Source organism: Saccopteryx bilineata, chromosome 1 (assembly GCF_036850765.1).
Source record: "Saccopteryx bilineata isolate mSacBil1 chromosome 1, mSacBil1_pri_phased_curated, whole genome shotgun sequence".
NCBI lineage: Eukaryota > Metazoa > Chordata > Mammalia > Chiroptera > Emballonuridae > Saccopteryx > Saccopteryx bilineata.
Genome location: NC_089490.1, coordinates 154,347,237 through 154,366,460, shown reverse-complemented (window position 1 = coordinate 154,366,460; position 19,224 = coordinate 154,347,237). Strand labels below are relative to the sequence as shown.

The following is a 19,224-nucleotide window of genomic DNA, read 5'->3' as shown; positions in this document are numbered from 1 at the left end:
TCCTGCATGGCAACGCAGGTGACGGTGGAGGCTCCTCACGCTTTCCTTTTCCCTTATTATTTATTTTTTAGAGGGGGAGAGAGAGAGGAGGACAGAAAGACAGGAAGGGAGAGAAATGAGAAGCATCAACTCTTTGTTGTGGCACCTTAGTTGTTCATTTAAGAGGGGGCCGCCCGGCTCCAGCACAACCATTGACCATTTGTTCAAGCCAGGGACCTTGGGCTTCAAGCTAGCAATCTTTGAGCTCAGCCAGCAACCATGGGGTCATGTCTGTGATCCCACACTCAAGCTGGTGACCCCACGCTCAAGGTGGTGAGCCTGCGCTCAAGCCGGTGACCTTGGGGTTTCAAACCTGGGTCCTCAGCATCCCAGGCTGGTGTTCTATTCACTGCACTAGTGTCTGGTCAGGTAAATCAGCTAGTTGTTTTTCTTCCTTTCCACTCTGTACTCCTTTTATTTCCTTTTCTTGCTTTATTGCACTGGCTAGAATTTTTAGCACCATGCTGAATAAGAATGGTGAGAGTGGACATCTTTGCCATGTTTACAATCTTAAGGGGACAGCATTTTGTCTTTAACTATTGATATTAAGTGTGATGTTAACTGAAGATTTGTAGATGTTCTTCACCAAGTTGAGGTGGTTCCCCTCTGTCCTAGTTTGCTAAGAGTTTTTATTATGAGTAAGTATTGAATTTTGTCAAGTGCTTTTTTTGCATCTATTGATATGATTGTGAGATGTTTCTTGTTCAGCCAATGTATTTGTTTTCTATGGCTGCTGTAACAAGTCTACAGCACAGTTAGGGGCTTAAAACAACACAAATGTATTATCTTACAGCTCTGTAGGTTAGAAAGCCTACATGAATCTCCCAAAGCTAAAATCACGGTGTTGGTAGGGCTACATTCCTTGCTAGAGGCTCAAAGAATGAATGTTTCCTTGTCTTTTCCTGCCTCCAGAGATTTCTCATGTTCTTTGGCTCATGGTATCTTTTCTCCATCTAAAAAGTAAGCAACACAAGTCAAATCCTCACATCTTACCCATTCTAACTTCTTCTGCTGTTACCTTCCCCTGACTCTTCCACTTCTAAGGACCGTTGTGATTACCTTAGAACCACTCCAGATAATCCAAGATTATTTCCCTCTTTTAAAATAGCCACCCTGCCTGACCAGGCAGTGGCGCAGTGGATAAAGCGTCGGACTGGAATGCAAAAGACCCAGAGTCTGGATAGAGCGTCGGACTGGGATGCAGAAGACCCAGGTTCGAGACCCCGAGGCCGCCAGCTTGAGCGCGGGCTCATCTGGTTTGAGCAAAAAGCCCATCAGCTTGAACCCAAGGTCTCTGGCTCCAGCAAGGGGTTACTTGGTCTGCTGAAGGCCCACGGTCAAGGCACATATGAGAAAGCAATCAATGAACAACTAAGGTGTTGCAACGCACAATGAAAAACTAATGATTGATGCTTCTCATCTCTCTCCGTTTCTGTCTGTCTGTCCCTGCCTATCCCTCTCTCTGACTCACTCTCTGTCTCTGTAAAAAATAAATAAATAAATATATAAATAAACAAATAAAAATTTAAAAAAATCAGCCGCCCTGGCCAGAGAGCTCCATTGGTTAGAGCAGTGGTCCCCAACCCTGGGGCCACGAACCAGTACCAGTCCGTGGGCCATTTGGTACCGGTTCGCAGAGAAAGAATAAATAACTTACATTATTTCCATTTTATTTATATTTAAGTCTGAACGATGTTTTATTTTATTTTATTTGTTTTTTGTATTTTTCCGAAGTTGGAAACGGGGAGGCAGTCAGACAGACTCCCGCATGCGCCCCACCGGGATCCACCCGGCATGTCCACCAGGGGGCGATGCTCTGCCCATCTTGGGGAGTTGCTCTGCCGCAATCAGAGCCATTCTAGTGCCTGAGGCAGAGGCCACAGAGCCATCCTCAGTGCCAGGCAATCTTTGCTTCAGTGGAGCCTTGGCTGCGGGAGGGGAAGAGAGAGACAGAGAGGAAGGAGAGGGGGAGGGGTGGAGAAGCAAATGGGCGCTTCTCCTGTGTGCCCTGGCAGGGAATCAAACCTGGGACTCCTGCACGCCAGGCCGACGCTCTACCACTGAGCAAACCAGCCAGGGCCTGAACGATGTTTTATTGATTTTTTTATATAAATAAATTTTTATTTTAATGGGGTGACATCAATAAATCAGGGTACATATATTCAAAGAAAACATGTCCAGGTTATCTTGTCATTCAATTCTGTTGCATAGATGTTTTATTTTTAAAAAATGACCAGATTTTGCCTGACCAGGCAGTGGCGCAGTGGATAGAGCGTCTAACTGGGATGCCGAGGACCCAGGTTCGAGACCCCGAGGTCGCTAGCTTGAGCGTGGGCTCATCTGGTTTGAGTAAAAAGCTCGCCAGCTTGGACCCAAGGTCGCTGGCTCGAGTAAGGGGTTACTCGGTCTGCTGAAGGCCCGCGGTCAAGGCACATATGAGAAAGCAATCAATGAACAACTAAGGTGTTGCAATGCGCAACGAAAAACTAATGATTGATGCTTCTCATCTCTCTGTTCCTGTCTGTCTGTTCCTGTCTATCCCTCTCTCTGACTCTCTCTCTGTCTCGGTAAAAAATAATAATAATAAATAAATAAAAATGACCAGATTCTCTCTGTTACATCAGCCTAAGACTCACTCTTGATGCTTGTCTCGGTCACGTGATACATTTATCCATCCCACCCTAAAGGCCAGTCCGTGAAAATATTTTCTGACATTAAACTGGTTTGTGGCCCAAAAAAGGTTGGGGACCACTGGGTTAGAGCATCGTCCCAATATACAAAGGTTGCTGGTTTGATCTCCAGTCAAGGCACATACACACAGATTGGTGTTTCTGTCTCTGTCTCTCTCCCTTCCTCTCTCACTAAAAATCAATAAATAAAATAAAAAATAAAGTAAGGATAAAGTCAGCTGATTGCCTTGGCCGGGTTGCTCAGTGGAATGAGTGTCGTCCCAGCCCACCAAGGTTGCAGGTTCTATCCCATGCCAGGGCACATACGAGAAAGCAACCAGTTAGTTCACAACTAAATGAAACAACTAAGTGTAACAAGTTGATGCTTCTCTCTCTTTCTCTCTTCCCCTGTCTCCCTCCCTCTTTTTCTCTCTCAAATAAATGGAAAAATAAAATAAAATCAGTTGATCAGCAACTTTAATTTCACCTGCAACCTTAAATTCTCTTCACTGTGTAACCTCACTTATTCATAGGTTCTAGGGATTAGGAGAGGGATATCCTTTATTTTTAATTGGTCCCCCCCCCTTTTTAGAGAGAGGAAGGGAGAGAGACACACACAGGGAGAAACAGATTTTTTTTTGTTCCATTTATTCATGCTGTCATTGGTTGATTCTTTGTGGGGTTTTTTTGTTTGTTTGTTTTTACAGAGACAGAGAGAGAGTCAGAGAGTTTTTCGTTGCGCATTGCAACACCCCAGTTGTTCATTGATTGCCCTCTCATATGTGCCTTGACCGTGGGCCTTCAGCAGACCGAGTAACCCCTTGTTCGAGCCAGCGACCCTGGGCCCAAGCTGGTGAGCCTTTGCTCAAACCAGATGAGTTCATGCTCATGCTGGCGACTCCAGGGTCTCGAACCTGAGTCCTTGGCATCCCAGTCCGATGCTCCTATCCACTGCGCCACCACCCGGTCAGGCTTCATTGGTTGATTCTTGTATGTCCCCTGATGGGTTTGGAACCCACAACCTCAGCATGTCAGGATGATGCTCTAACCAATTGAGCTATCCATCCAGGGCCAAGAGAGGGATATCTTTAGGGAATCATTATTCTGCTCACCAAAGCCTGTTAAATATGGAGTATAATATTGATTTTTGAATACTGAACCCACCTTGCATCCCTGGAATAAACACCACTTGGTCATGGTGTATTATACTTATTATATTTTGCTAAATTTTCCCTGGTCGAGTAGCTCAGTTGGTTGGAGTATTGTCCTGACATGCCAAGGTTGCCAGTTTGATTTCTGATCAGGGCAAATATATGGAACAAGCAATGAATGTATAAATAAGAGGAACAACAAATCAATGTTTCTCTCTCAAATTGATTAAAAATATATATGTATATACATACATATATATGTATACATACTGTATTTCCCCCATGTATAAGACACTCTCATGTAAAAGACACACCTTAATTTGAGGGGGGGGCCTGAAACTTGAAAAAAAATGTATTACATAAAGTTATTGAACTCAAGTTTGTTTTTGTTTTTTTGATTAATGTGTTTTTTTTTACCTGTTTTTTTTTTTTTTTTTTTTTAATACAGAGACACAGAGAGAGTCAGAGAAAGGGATAAATAAGGATAGACAGACAGGCCTGACCTGTGGTGGCACAGTGGATAAAGCGTCGACCTGGAAATGCTGAGGTCGCCGGTTTGAAACCCTGGGCTTGCCTAGTCAAGGCACATATGGGAGTTGATGCTTCCAGCTCCCCCCCCCCTTCTCTCTCTGTTTCTTCTCTCTCTCTCTCTCTCTCTCTCTCTCTCTCCCTCTCCTCTCTAAAATGAAAAAAAAAAAAAGGATAGACAGACAGGAACAGAGAGAGAGATGAGAAGCATCAATCATTAGTTTTTCGTTGTAACACCTTAGTTGTTCATTGATTGCTTTCTTATATGTGCCTTGACCAAGGGCCTTCAGCAGACCGAGTAACCCCTTGCTTGGGCCAGCGACCTTGGGTCCAAGCTGGTGAAGTTTGCTCAAACCAGATGAGCCTGTGCTCAAGCTGGCGACCTTGGGTCTCGAACCTGGGTCCTCCGCATCCCAGTCCGACGCTTCATCCACTGCGCCACCGCCTGGTCAGGCTGAACTCAAGTTTTATTCATCATAAAATTCATACAACTCCTCATCATTGTCAAAACTCCCATCCATTATTTTGTTATCATCTGTGTCTGATGTCTTCAACAAAGAGCACAAAAACAAGCGCGAAAAAGTGGGAAATGCAAGTAAAAAAACAACCACTGTATAAGATGCACCCAGTTTTAGACCCCAAAATTTTTGAAAAAAAAAAGAGTGTCTTATACATGGGGAAATACAGTATATATGCATATACTTATTGCTGAAGTCTATTTTGTATTATTTTGTTGAGAATTTTTCTGTTCCTATTCATGAAGGAGATGGTCTATAGTTTTCTTTTTTGGATCATCCTTATCTGATGTTAGTATCAGTAATTAATGCTAATTTCATCTAATGAATTGGGAAGTGTTCCTTCCTCTTCCATTTTCTGGAAGAGATTAGGTCAAAGTGTTCATTCTTCTTTGAGCCTTTAGTAAAATTACTCCTCTGGACCTGGAGATTTCCTTTTTGGGAGTTTTAAAATTTCACATTCAATGCCTTTAATAGTTATGGGTGAGGCCGCTTGGATTTTATACACATAGCAAAGAATAGCCTTTGGAATCCACTGGAGAGCTGTGTGACTCTTGGCATTCTGTTCATCTTGAATTCTCTAATAAGTTTGATAATAATACCTGACATAAAGGGGTGCCATAAATGATTAATAAGGTCACAGCAGATGGTTTTATTTATCAAAGGCAATGGGGAGCCATTGAAGGATTTAGAGCAGGAGAGAGAGGTGATCATAGTTGCATTTTAGGAAGAGACCAGGGTGGAAGATAGTGTGGGAGCCTGAGGCCCAAGGAGATGGCAAGGGTCCAGGTGGGAGAGTCACAGCCCCGGTTTTGGAAGGTAGTCAAAGGGAAAGTGGGCAAGGATATAGGGAAATAAATTGAAGCTATAGTCTGGGGAGTAGGAAGATGTCAAATTGGTGGCTAGACCCTTGGTAGGGGTGGGGGAGGACTCCAAAAAGAGGCCTGGGCCAGACAAAAAAATGAAAATAATAATTCACATTTATCCTGCTCTTACTATATGTCAAACCCTGATCCTTAATCCTTAAGTGGAATTATTATTTTCCCCACAGGGAAATAGGTGGAGCGAGCTACTTGGCTAAAGTCACAGAGCTGTGGAGTGATGCAGCAGGATTTGGAGTCAGGTCCAGCCTGATTCCACGCCACCCTGGCTGGACCCCCGCCCCCAATGTCCTGTCCCCTCTTCCAAACTGGGATCGGGTAAACCTATCGCGGCTGAGCCCGGTTCCCCGCAGCTTGGGGGAGCCCACAACCCAGGCCCTGGGGAGCTGGAATGTAGCAGTACGAAAAGGAGCAAAGGTCCCAGAACAGGTGAGCCTCGGGCAAAGGGAAGTACAACTAGGCCGGCTCCTCCTACGTTCGCCTGTTGCAGGATTTTTTTGTTTTGTTTTGTTTTTATTTATGAGAGAGAGGGAAGGGAGGAAGGGAGGAAGGGAGGAAGGAAGGAAGGAGGGAGTGAGAAGGAGCAGGGAGCATCAACTGTATGTGCCTTGACGGGCAAGCCGGAGTTTCCAACCAACGACTTCAGCTCTACAGGTCAACCTGTTTCCTACTAATCCACCACAAATTCAGCCCACGGTGTGGGTTTTCCCGGAGCTGGTTGAAGACCAAATCCTACAACTGATTGGATAAATGAGTCTGGTAGCTGTTACTGATTGGCTGAGAGCGACGGCTTACTATTGGCTCAGTTAGGCTCGGCGGAAGTAGCGCTAATACTGGTTAGCTAGAGGAAATCAAACGGCTACTGCTTATTGGTTGAAGATGAAATAGACCTCAATAATTGATTGGCGTACTCTGCTCTGGTCCAATAAGAGCCCACGGGAAGAGTGGAAATTAACCCTGTATATTGCTGCCACACTTCAGCGAATTTGACCCGCGGCGGGGGTTGCTTCTGTGTTCTGACCTGGAAGCCCCAGGGCTTAGTGGCTCGTTCTTCCAGGTTTCATTTTTTCCCCTGGTCCCAACAGCCGAGGCCTCTGTGTCCCCCTCGTCCTCGCGGGCTGAATCAGCCCCCCGCACCCCCAGTCCCAGGCCTAAATCCTACAGGAAGTAGCCTCGGGCGTTCCCACTAGTCCCCTGAAAACAGAAGTTCCGTGCCTTAGTTTCCCCATTTGTCCCTATAAGCTCTCAGTTACCACCCCCTCCAATGGAGAGTGGCCTGATGCCTCTGTCTCCCTAATGGTCCCGGGGGATTGAGCCCCCGACTCCCAGTGTCAAATACGCAGGCCCCAGCCTCAGTTTCCCCTCTCACACCACCGGCCTAAGCCCCGATCCGCCCACCGGCGGTGGTCAATTGCCCGGGCGTCCCTCGAATTGGGGCGGAGCAGCGTCACGTGCCGGGAAGAAAGAACTAGCGGGGCGCGGGGTTGGAGCCGCCATGGCAGGTACGGCGGGCCTGTCCGGGAGCGGGCAAGGCGCCGGGAGGGGTGGCTAGACCGACTAGGGGCACGCGGCCCCGCTGCAGCCTGTCGGTGCCCACAGCTCCAGAGCCGCTGTCCCCGGTGGGCGGCGCGGGCGAGGAGGGGCCGGAAGAGGACGAGGATGAGGCGGAGGCCGAAGACCCCGAGCGGCCCGTGGGAGCGATCGGAGCGCGCAGCGGCAGCAGCGGTAGTGGCGGCGGCGGCGGGGCTGGAGCGGGGGGCAGCGGCGGGCCGGGGGGCGCGCTTACGAGGCGCGCGGTCACACTGCGGGTGCTCCTCAAAGACGCACAGCTGGAGCCTGGCGCCGGAGTGCTGTCTATCTACTACCTGGTGAGCACTCCCCACCTCCCATCCCATTCAGCTTGGGGTAAGGGGAAACTGAAGCCTAGTGCTCTCTTGCAGCAGGCGGAGCCTGGGAATGGGGAGGGGAAACTGAGGCATGGAGCATCCAGAGCCAGCACGAGCCCTCTGGATGGGAGGACATCGTTCACCAAACACCCTATTCTATAAAAGTGAAGATAAGGCTCAGACAGGACCACTGCTTTCTTGGCCGTGTGACCTTGCTCAACTTCTCAGTATCTTAGTATTCCAGTTTCCTTGTTTGTAAAATAGGCCCCCTCCCCCGGGGGTTTTATGAGGATTAAGTAAAGCTGAGCAAGGTACCTACTACACAGTAAGTGCTTTGTGTTTGTTATTATTACTATTATTGTTACATTTGTGAATAGTGCAATTTGTGAGTTGAACACCTGCTGTGTGTGTATTAGACTGTATGTTGGGTATTAGGACCACAGCAATGGTCAAGATAGACCCTGTCCCTGCCCTTTGGGGGTTCACAGTCCAGTGAGGGGAGGAAGGATAGACACACAATTGGGTGTTTTTGACCCAAGCTGATCAGGATTATGACAGTTGACATATAGGTACTGGGAGGCACCTAAGATGGAAGGCTTCCTGGAAGGTGTGCTGAAGTGAGAAGTGGGTATTAAAATTTGAGAGCAACCTGGGATCAGGGAGGACTTCCTGGAGTAGGGCCTGGTGGGTACCAGATCCTGGGCCCAATCAGCCTACTGTCACTGCAGGGGAAGAAGTTCATGGGGGATCTGCAACCCGATGGGAGGATCGTGTGGCAGGAAACAGGGCAGGTGTTCAACTCACCCAGTGCCTGGGCCACCCACTGCAAGAAGCTGGTGAACCCAGCCAAGAAGTCAGGCTGTGGCTGGGCCTCTGTTAAGTACAAGGGCCAGAAACTGGACAAGTACAAGGCCGCCTGGCTCCGGCGACACCAGCTCCATGTGCCTGCAGTTGCCGCTGATGAGGTGCGTCCTTTAGCCTCCTGGATTAAGCCCCCCTTAACTGTCAGAGAGGAATGCTCATTGGAGCTGGGGCCTTGAGGACTGAGTAGATATTTGTGGATCAAGATGAAGGGAAAAGCTTTTCAGAGGGAGCGAATGGCAAATGCAAAGCCATGTAGGCACAAAGCAATGAATTCTGCTTAGGGAACCATGATTAGCTGATGCAGCCAGGGGTTCAGATGTGTTGGGTAGCTGAGGGGACTGGAGACATTGGCAGGGACCATATCTGGGAAGGTCTTGAATGCCATGATACTAATAGATGTTCCTTGAATGTTCACAAGCTGGGTGAACTTGGTTAAGGACTCTCTCTGGGTCCTTAATCTTCATCATATGTAAAATAGAAATGATAACAGTACCAAGTGTATTAGACATATTTAGATAGATTAAAATATATGTGTATACATCTGGCTGATAAGTCTGAAATCTGAAGGGCTGCTAGTGGGCTAGAAACTCAGAGAGGAGTTGGTACTGCAGTCTTTTTTTTTTACAGAGACAGAGAGTCAGAGAGAGGGATAGACAGACAGGAACGGAGAGATGAGAAGCATCAATCATTAGTTTTTCGTTGCGCGTTGCGACTTCTTAATTGTTCATTGATTGCTTTCTCATATGTGCCTTGACCGTGGGCCTTCAGCAGACCAAGGAACCCCTTGCTTGAGCCAGCGACCCTGGGTCCAAGCTGGTGAGCTTTTTGCTCAAACCAGATGAGCCCGCGCTCAAGCTGGCGACCTCAGGGTCTTGAACCTGGGTCCTTCCACATCCCAGTCCAACGCTTCATCCACTGCGCCACTGCCTGGTCAAGCGGTACTGCAGTCTTGAGTCAGAATTCTTTCTTCTGTGGGAAGCCTCAGTTTTTGCTCTTAAGGACTAATTGGATGATGCCCACCCACATTATTGTAGATAATCTCCTTCACTGAAAGTTAATTTAGGCCCTGGTCAGTTGGTTCAGTGGTAGAGAGTCAACCCAGCATGTGGAAGTCCCAGATTCAATGACCAAATAGGGCACATAGGAGAAGCAACCATATGCTTCTCCTCCCTTCCCCTTCTCTCTCCCTCTCTTTCCCTCCCACAGCCTTGGCTCGATTGATTCTAGCATGTTGGCCAGGGTGCTGAAGATGGCTCTGGAGCCTTCATGTCAGGAGCTAAAAATAGCTCAGTTGCTAGATGGGGGGTTGCCAGGTGGATCCTGATTGGGTGCATGCGAAATTTCTTCTCACTAGCCTCCTCTCTCTTAAAAATAAAAGTTAATTTATTGTAAATGTGAACCACATCTACCAAATGCCTTCATAGCAACACCTAGATTAATCTTTGATTAAATAAATGTGTACTAGAGCCTAGTCAGGTTGACATACAAAACTAACCTTCACACATCATAGGGCCATTCATTCAGCAAGCATTTAGTAAATGTTACCTATAGGTGCAGGAGATAAAGCAGAGAGCAAAAAAGAAAAATACTTGCCCTCATGAAAGACACACAGAGAAACAAAGCAAATAAGTCCTATCTTGTAGTATTTCTGAAGAAGGGATGGAAGTTGGAGTTGGGGAAATAGGGTAGTCAGGGAAGCCTTCACTGACTGAGAACATGACATCTGAGCAGAGGACCTAAGGAGGGGAAGGAGGGAAGCCATGAAAGTATTTGGAAAACAGCATGTGCAAAGTTCTTGAAGCGGGATTGTGCCCGGTTGTTGGAGGAGCCGCAAGGAGGCCCAGCCTGTGTCTGGAGGAGAGGGAGCAAGGGGGAGAGAGGGAAGAGGTATGGGCCAGGAGGGGATGGGTTAGGTAGTACTGGGCCTGTAGGCTGCTAGGATACTGGAATTTAGCTGAGGGAGGTGGGAGGCCTGGAGTGCTATGGATAGGAGGAATGGGACCTCACTTGGGTGCTCATGGTCACCCTCTGCTGGCTACTTTGGAGAAGACTGACTGAGGAAGGGCAGTGTAGGACCTGACTTGTATTCTGGTCCAGGTGGGCAGTGATGGTGTGGACCAGGCCAACCATTGAAGTGGAGAATTGGTCAGGTTCTGGCTAATTTTGAAAGTAGATCTGATAAGATTTGCTGATAGATTGGATATTGGTGTTAAGTGGGTTTTTTTTTTGAGTGAGTGGGTGGATGGGGTTGCTCTTATAGGAGATGTGGGGATTTGGAGCAGTTTTGGGGGGATGGTTGGGTGCATTGTTGGCTGTGTTGAGTGCGAGACCCCTGAGTCCCCCTTGTGAAGATGTTGAGGGGCAGCTGGACCCCAGGTCTGGAGCTCAGGGGAACCCAGGAATGGAGACAGGACTGTGGGTATCATTGGGGCATAGGGAGGGTGGGAGCCCTGAGAGTACTCTGGGCTGTCCTGAAGGAAGAAGCCCTAGGATCCAGTCATGGGCAACAAGGGAAGGCCAAGGGGACCCTGGAAGGGGGCAGGAAAGCTGGACGAGTTCAGGGTTCCTGAGGAGTTCCCAGGAGGAGTGAGGACTGGCTGAGTTAGATGCTGCTGGGAATGGGAGGAGGACAGAGACTGAGATGTGACTGTTGGGTTTGGGCACAGATAGGTCACCTTGGCAAGGGAAGTTTAGGAAAGAACAGGAGGAGAGGTTATTGAGGGAATAAAAAAAAAAAAAAAGCCATGTAGCCTGACCAGGAGGTGGCGCAGTGGATAGAGTGTCGGACTGGGATGCGGAAGGACCCAGGTTCGAGACCCCGAGGTCGCCAGCTTGAGTGCAGACTCGTCTGGTTTGAGCAAAGCTCACCAGCTTGGACCCAGGTTCGCTGGCTCAAGCAGGGGGTTACTCGGTCTGCTGAAGGCCCATGGTCAAGGCACATATGAGAAAGCAATCAATGAACAACTAAGGTGTTGCAACGCACGATGAAAAACTAATGATTGATGCTTCTCATCTCTCTCCATTCCTGTCTGTCTGTCCCTGTCTATCCCTCTCTCTGACTCACTCTCTGTCTCTGTAAAAAATAAAATTAAAAAAAAAAAAAAAAAAGCCATGTAAAGTGTATGTTTACTCAATGGATGAAGCAACAGGGCATATGCTAAATTCTTTGGATGCATTAACCTACTTCACCCTGTCACCCACCCTATTGGGCCGTTTTATAGGCAATGATAGAGCTCAGTTAGGGTGCTTGCCTTAAGTCACACAGCTTGTCCAGTATTTGAACCTGTGAGTCAGCCACAGGAAGGAGCTCCCACCTGAGCTGTGGCCTTAGGCTGCCTCTGCTCACCCACTCCCTCTAGTGGGCACCTGGGGTGCCTAAGGCTCAGGCAGGCCCTCAGTCTGGGTGGAACTTGGAGAAGGTGGTGTGCACCCAGCTTAGGGTCCTGCCGCTGTCCTCATTCCCACCCTCCCAGAGTCCGGCCAGTGAAGGGGAGGAGGAGGAGCTGCTGATAGAGGAAGAGGAGGAAGAGGTTCTGGCAGGAGTCTCAGCGGATGACAAAAGTCGAAGACTCCCTGCAAAGGGCCCCACAGAGCCTGTCAACCCTGGTGAGAAACCTGAGGGGAAGAGGCAGGGCAGGTAGCATGCAGAACTCAGGTATGAAAGGAGGCTGGTGACAGGTCTGGCCTTTCTTTTCCTCAGCGCCCCCAAGATGCCTGGTTGATTTCCTATCCCGCTTATGTCACTCTCATTGCCTGACTTCTTAAGCTCTAATGCTGGATTTTTTGCTCCCACTGCCCAATGTCTTAATGTGCTGCCTGATTTCGTTGTTCCCTAATAGGGCTTCTTTGCCCTTTTGCCTGATTTCTAAATTTGCTGTTTAATCCCCCTCCCTCCCCACCTGCTTTTCTGAGGTCCTCACCTGATTTTAAATCTGTCCAACTTGTCAACCTGCCGCCTGATTTCCCAGTACCATTGCCATATTTTTAAGGCTGCTTCTGGGGGTTTTCTTTCTTGGGTTGCCCTTTGTTTTCCAGTTCCAGGCTGGAGAGGGATTGATGCTGCCCATTTTCCTTACCTTCACCCAGCAGAGACCACATCCCCAGGGAAGCGAGTGGAAAACAAGATTCGGGTGCCAGTGCGATACTGCATGTTGGGTAGTCGTGACTCTGCCAGGTCAGATATGCTGCATGTCCACCCCCAGTTTACATGAGTCTTGCCAGGGTGTGGGAGTAAGAGCAGGAGTAGAGTGGGGGCAAGACTTTAGATCTTCAAAGCTGGCTGGGGTGGGGCTGAGGAGCCAGGCTAGGAGTTCCTGAAACTGTGGGACCTTCCTGCTCCTACAGGAACCCCCACACCCTGGTGGAAGTAACATCCTTCGCAGCCATCAACAAGTTCCAGCCATTCAATGTGGCCATCTCCAGCAATGTGCTGTTCCTGCTGGTGTGTGCCCAGCTCCTACCTTGTCCCTTGTGGGCAGGGTGTCCCTGGAATGCCAGCTCCATGTGGGTGGGGACCGTGTCTGTTTACAGGTGCTAAATCAATGTTTGAATGAAAGAGGAAGCGGGATGGCTTGCCCCTGCACATTACAAGGGCCGTGGACCCACAGGATGGAGTTGAGGCTGGGTATAGCCTCAGCATGTCTTCCAATGTACCTCTTCCCCAGGACTTCCACAGCCACCTGACTCGCAGCGAGGTCGTGGGATACCTGGGGGGCCGCTGGGACATCAACAGCCAGAGTGGGTATTTTGGGGCTGGGTGGACAGGGGGCTATTGGGGGTTGGGGTTGATTTCCACCTCTTCTCCCCACTCTGTGCAGTGCTCACAGTATTGAGAGCCTTCCCCTGTCGCAGCCGGCTGGGGCATGTGGATACTGCGGCTACCATGGAAGAGGAGGTGAGGGGACACACTGGGAGGGTCATTCTGGGTGGGTTAGGGTGGACACAGCTATCCTGTCTACCATGTGACTGCAGCTACAATCAATGCTTGAAAAATGTTCAAATGAGTGTGTGAGCCCGTTCCCACCTGGCACCTAGTAAAGGCTGGATAAACCTGACCTGTGGTGGCACAGTGGATAAAGAGTCGACTTGGAATGATGAGGTTGCTGGTTCGAAACCCTAGGCTTGCCTGTGCAAGGCATATAGGCATATATGGGAGTTGATGCTTCCTGTTCCTCCCCCTTTTCTCTCTCTCTCAAATGAATAAAGTCTTTAAAAGAAAAAAAAAGACTAGATAAATACTAACTGCAATTCTTTTAAATTTTTATTTATTGATTTTAGAGCAAGAGAAAGGAAGTGAGAGGGAGAGAGAAACATTGATTGATTGTTCCATTTATTTATGCATTCATGGCCTGACCTATGGTGGCGCAGTGGTTAAAGCGTCGACCTGGAATGCTGAGGTCGCCGGTTCGAAGCCCTGGGCTTACCTGGTCAAGGCACATATGGGAGTTGATGCTTCCTGCTCCTCCCCCCTTTCTCTCTCTCTCCCTCTCTCCTCTCTAAAATGAATAAATAAAATCTTTAAAAATAAATAAATAAATAAAGTACAGCATACAATATTAAAAAATATATATTTATGCATTCATTGGTTGACTCTTGTATGTCCCCTGACTGGGGATCAAACTTGCAACCTTGGCATATTGGGACGACGTTCTGACGGAATTACGTAGTCAAGGCTTTAACTGCCATTCTTCTTTTTTTTCTTTTTTTTTTCATTTTTCCAAAGCTGGAAACGGGGAGGCAGTCAGACAGACTCCCGCATGCGCCCGACCGGGATCCACCCGGCACGCCCACCAGGGGGCGATGTTCTGCCCCTCTGGGGCGTTGCTCTGTTGCATCCAGAGCCATTCTAGCGCCTGAGGCAGAGGCCACAGAGCCATCCCCAGCGCCCGGGCCATCTTTGCTCCAATGGAGCCTCGGCTGCGGGAGGGGAAGAGAGACAGAGAGGAAGGAAAGGGGGAGGGGTGGAGCAGAGATGGGCGCTTCTCCTGTGTGCCCTGGCCGGAATCGAACCCGGGACTCCTGCACGCCAGGCCGACGCTCTACTGCTGAGCCAACCGGCCAGGGCCTTTCTTTTCTTTTTATTAAAAACATTTTTTGGCCCTGGCCGGTTGGCTCAGCGGTAGAGCATCGGCCTAGTGTGCGGGGGACCCGGGTTCGATTCCCGGCCAGGGCACATAGGAGAAGCGTCCATTTGCTTCTCCACCCCCCTCCCCTCCTTCCTCTCTGTCTCTTCCCCTCCCGCAGCCGAGGCTCCATTGGAGCAAAGATGGCCCGGGCGCTGGGGATGGCTCCTTGGCCTCTGCCCCAGGCGCTACAGTGGCTCTGGTCATGGCAGAGCGATGCCCCAGAGGGGCAGAGCATCGCCCCCTGGTGGGCAGAGCGTCGCCCCCTGGTGGGCAGAGCGTCGCCCCCTGGTGGGTGTACCGGGTGGATCCCGGTTGGGCGCATGCGGGAGTCTGTTTGGCTGTCTCTCCCCGTTTCCAGCTTCAGAATAAAGAAAACAAAAAACAAAAAAAAACAACAAAACATTTTTTCCCATTGATATGGAGGGAGGAGGAAAAGGGGGAGGGGGAAAGAGAAGCATCAACTCATTGTTCCACCTAGTTTTATTTAGTTGTGTATCCACTGGCTGCCCTTTCTTTTTTTTTTAAGTGAGTAGAGGGGAGATAGACAGACTCCCACATGCATCCTGACTGGGATCCACCCAGCAACCCCCATCTGGGGCTGATGCTCAAATCAACCTAGCTATTCTTAGTGCCTGAGGCCGATGCTTGGACCAGCGAGCTATCCTCAGCACCTGAAGCCAGTGCTTGAACCAATCAAGCCACTGACTGTGGGAGTGAAGAGGGTGATGAGGGGGAGACAGAGGGGAAGAGAAGCAGATATTTGCTTCTCCTGTATGTCGTAACCAGGAATCAAACCCAGGATGTCCGCATGCTGGGCTGATGTTCTATTCACTAAGCCAACCAGCCAGGGCCTTTTGGGTGCTTCTCATATGCATCCTGTCCAGGCACACTGGGATGACGCTCTATCCACTGAGCCACCTGTCAGGACTTAACTGGCATTTTTAATGTTTTTGTAATGGTTCTTAGTATGCACCTGGCATTGACCTTGATTCAACAAGAATGGTTCTCTTTCCATCCCCACTTTCCTTCACTTGTGGAAAGGTATCTGGGAATGCCTGTGTCTGCTTAAATGCAGGCATATTCACCTACCTATTTAACTATTTATTGAGCATCTACTTTGTGCCAGGTATCGTTCCATGAGCCAGGGACACAGCAGGAAACAAAACTTGTTGCTTTTTGCCTGACCAGGCGGTGGTACAGTGTATAGAGCATCAGACTGGGACACAGAGGACCCAGGTTTGAAACCCCAAGGTTGCTGGCTTGAGCACGGGCTCATCCAGCTTGAGCGTGGGATCACAGACATGGCCCCTGTGGTTGCTGGCTTGAAGTCCAAGGTCACTGGCTTGAGCCAAAGGTCGCTAGCTTAAGCAAGGGATCATTCACTCTGCTATAGACTCCTGGTCAAGGCACATATGAGAAAGCAATCAATGAACAACTAAGGTGCCGCAATGAAGAACTGATGCTTCTCACCTCTCTCCCTTCTTTTCTGTCTGCCCTAGCTATCTTACCCTTCTCTGTCACAAAAAATTTTTGTTGCTTTTATGACAGATGTGTCTTTTTAATGTATTTGACTGTGCCCCCCATTGGAAGCTGTAAGGTTGGGGGCAAGGTCTGTCTTGGTCCCTGCTGTCTCCCCAGGCCTGGTACACAGCAAGTACTTGCTATGTGTTGCCCACATGTGGGGCTGGATAGGTGCCAGGAGTGCTGGCTGCAGGGAGTGGTGGAAGCACACCAACCTGGTAGGGCCCCCGACACCCTGCCTGCCCCAGCCCCACCTCTGCCCCCAGATCTACCAGAGCCTGCTCCTGCGAGGCCTGTCCCTCGTGGGCTGGTACCACAGCCACCCACACAGCCCGGCACTGCCATCGCTGCAGGACATTGACACGCAGATGGACTACCAGCTGCGGCTGCAGGGCTCCAGCAATGGCTTCCAGCCTTGCCTTGCCCTGCTTTGTTGTAAGTCCCTGGCTGAGGGCGGGTGGATGTGTGTGTGTGTCTCTCCTGGACCACAAGCCCCCTCAGGCCCAGCTCCCTCTCTCTCCTTCCATAGCCCCTTACTACTCTGGCAACCTGGGCCCCGAGTCCAAGATCTCCCCATTCTGGGTGATGCCACCCCCTGAGGTAGGTGGATCTCCTGGGGGAGGCCAAGGGCTGATGTGCAGGGAGGAGCCCAATGTGTGAGGAGGAAGGGCCATCATGGGATGGGAGGCTTAGGGTGGCTGGTGGTGACTGGCTGCTGTCCCTACCAGCAAAGGCCCAGTGACTATGGCATCCCCATGGACGTAGAGATGGCCTATGTCCAGGACAGCTTCCTGACCAATGACATCCTTCATGAAATGGTGAGCTCACTTCCTGGTGGGGTGGGTGGCCTTCCCCCCCAGGAACAGGTGGGGGCCAAGGCTCAATGTGCCACACAAAGGCCCTGGTCAGGCTCCTCTTCTGCAGATTATCACTTGTGGCTCTTAGGATCAAGTCCCAGGTCCTTGCAGCAGCCCCCCTTGCCCACTTGCTCACCCACCTGGCCTCCTACTCATTCTGGAACACACTAGGGATGCTCCCATCTCGGGCCTCTGCACCTGCCACTGCTTCTCCAATTGGAGACACATGGAGGACTTCAGGTGTTAGCCTGCACGGTTTTTAATGCCTGTGGCTCAATGGACTTTTAAAAAATGGAGCTACTAGACTCTAGTGCATTACATCTGCAGTTTCAAGGGTCAGGGAACTATGGCAGGTCTGTGTGATAAATAATGGTCAGTGTGCCTTCCTCGGTCTTTGGATGAGAGGGGGCAGGGAGTTCACTTCAGAGGCCTCCTGCCAAGCTTCCTTTTACTGGGTGACACTCCTTGGTGGTCCCTTTCTTGGTGAGCTGTACATATTGCATTAGCCTGGAAGCTATCACAATAAGGTAGCAGCAGCACCTGTGTTGCTCATTTCTGGATCCCCAGTGCCTGGTGTGGGGTAGGCAGGAGCGACAGGTTTCCAACTACCCCATCCCATAGATGCTGCTGGTGGAGTTCTACAAGGGTGCCCCTGACCTGGTGAGGTTTCAGGAGCCCTGGAACCAGGAGCACACCTACCTGGACAAGCTGAAGGTAAGACTTCTACCCCAAGTCCTATGTGAACCCCTCGTGCAGGAAGACAGTTCTTGGAGAACCCCCAAGAATAATCCATGGGCAGCATGAGAATGTCACCTCCTAACTTGTCCTGTGCTAAATTATTCCAGCTGGAAATTAATACTGCCAGAAAGCCTTGCTTTATCACACAAGGGTGGGAGATGGAAGAAAACCAACATCAGAAAGCAGATGAAAGTGGGTTTTTTTTTTGTTTGTTTTTTTTTTTAGATAGGAGAGGGAGAGACAGAGGGAGAGAGAGAGAGGAGAGACAGAGAGAGAGAAGGGGGGAGGAGCTGGAAGCATCAACTCCCATATGTGCCTTGACCAGGCAAGCTCAGGGTTTCGAACCGGTGACCTCAGCATTTCCAGGTCGACGCTTTATTCACTGCGCCACCACAGGTCAGGTGAAAGTGTTTTAAGTGTAGACCCTGGGACCCTGGGACAGCCCTTTTGGAGAAACTGCTCTCTACCCTGTTCCATTTCGCAGCCACCCACCCAAGGTGTGGAAGGGGTTCTGACTTGGTTTAGAGCCATTAAGAGCAGCTGGTGTTGTGGCCCCACACATAGTGGAAGACCTCTTTCTTTTAAAAATTTTTCCATTGATTTGAGAGAGAAGCACCAACTCCTGTTCCACTTAGTTGTGCACTCACTGATTGCTTCTCTTGGGTGCCCTGACCACAGATCAAACTTGTGACCTTAGTGCACTGGAACGATGCTCTATCCACTGAATCACCTGGCCAGGGACAGTAGTGGGACATTTAAATAAGGCTTTTGGTGGCCTCCTGTACCTGATTTATTTCCTGCTTTGCAAAAACAGTTTCACGTTTGCTTCTTTTGTCCAAACTTTTAAAGAAAACAGTGACAGGACTTAAAGTTGCCCCTGGTCACTGACTGGGCTGCTGGATAGGGGTTGCTGTCTGCTGTCTTTGGTGGCTCCTGGCATGTGCCTTATAATCCCCTCACCCCAAACATTAGTCAGCTGGGCCTTAAATTACTCAATGCTCCACTTATTGAGAAGAGCACCATTTTAGGGACACCACCATGCACCTTGGTTAGGAAAGCACTTCCCTCTGCCAGGTGGCAGCATTTGAGCTTTGGTGGAGGAGTGGGAGGCAAGGCCGGACCAGGACTGCTGGGTACAGTCCTGAGGTGCTGACCTTGTTGTTTCAGATCTCTCTAGCAAGCAGGATGCCCAAGGACCAGGGTCTGTGTCATGTTCTGGAGCAGGTTTACAGCGTTCTCAAGCAAGGGAACTGAGGGCATAGACCTCTGAGGACCTGGGAGGCCTCCTGGTCAGAATCTGAGCCCCCATCACACTCCCTATAGCTCTGGGTAGGGGGAATAGGTTTAGGGGCTTCATTTGCAACTGTGTTGTTCTGTTCCTCTGTGACTTGAGTTCTGCGACAGCAGAAGCTCATATAATAAAGGAAGGAGAGAAGCAAACAGTCTAGGT

At 49.6% G+C, this 19,224-nt stretch overlaps 1 protein-coding gene across 9 annotated transcripts; it reads left to right on the top strand.

Moving 5' to 3' along the window:
• Positions 1 to 6,756: 6,756 nt before the first annotated feature.
• Positions 6,757 to 19,221, top strand: MPND (MPN domain containing). Of its 9 annotated transcripts, XM_066275554.1 has the most exons (14): positions 6,757 to 7,285; positions 7,383 to 7,508; positions 7,605 to 7,651; positions 8,398 to 8,634; positions 12,007 to 12,139; positions 12,569 to 12,707; positions 12,878 to 12,974; positions 13,198 to 13,270; positions 13,351 to 13,427; positions 16,428 to 16,614; positions 16,709 to 16,779; positions 16,908 to 16,997; positions 17,658 to 17,750; positions 18,942 to 19,221. In XM_066275554.1, the coding sequence occupies exons 1-14, from the start codon at positions 7,279 to 7,281 to the stop codon at positions 19,026 to 19,028; spliced, it is 1,464 nt and encodes a 487-aa protein (XP_066131651.1). In that variant the 5' UTR covers positions 6,757 to 7,278; the 3' UTR covers positions 19,029 to 19,221. The 9 variants fall into 9 exon arrangements, with proteins under 9 accessions (XP_066131651.1, XP_066131675.1, XP_066131631.1 ...); XM_066275578.1 differs by lacking the exon at positions 8,398 to 8,634; XM_066275534.1 differs by having other exon boundaries at positions 7,383 to 7,651; positions 12,623 to 12,707.
• Positions 19,222 to 19,224: the final 3 nt, after the last annotated feature.

Coding starts and splice junctions, on each gene's coding strand:
- MPND (XM_066275503.1), top strand. Junction 7,652..8,397: donor TGCTGTCTATCTACTACCTG/GTGAGCACTCCC, acceptor CTGTCACTGCAG/GGGAAGAAGTTCATGGGGGA. Junction 12,708..12,877: donor GGTAGTCGTGACTCTGCCAG/GTCAGATATGCT, acceptor CTGCTCCTACAG/GAACCCCCACACCCTGGTGG.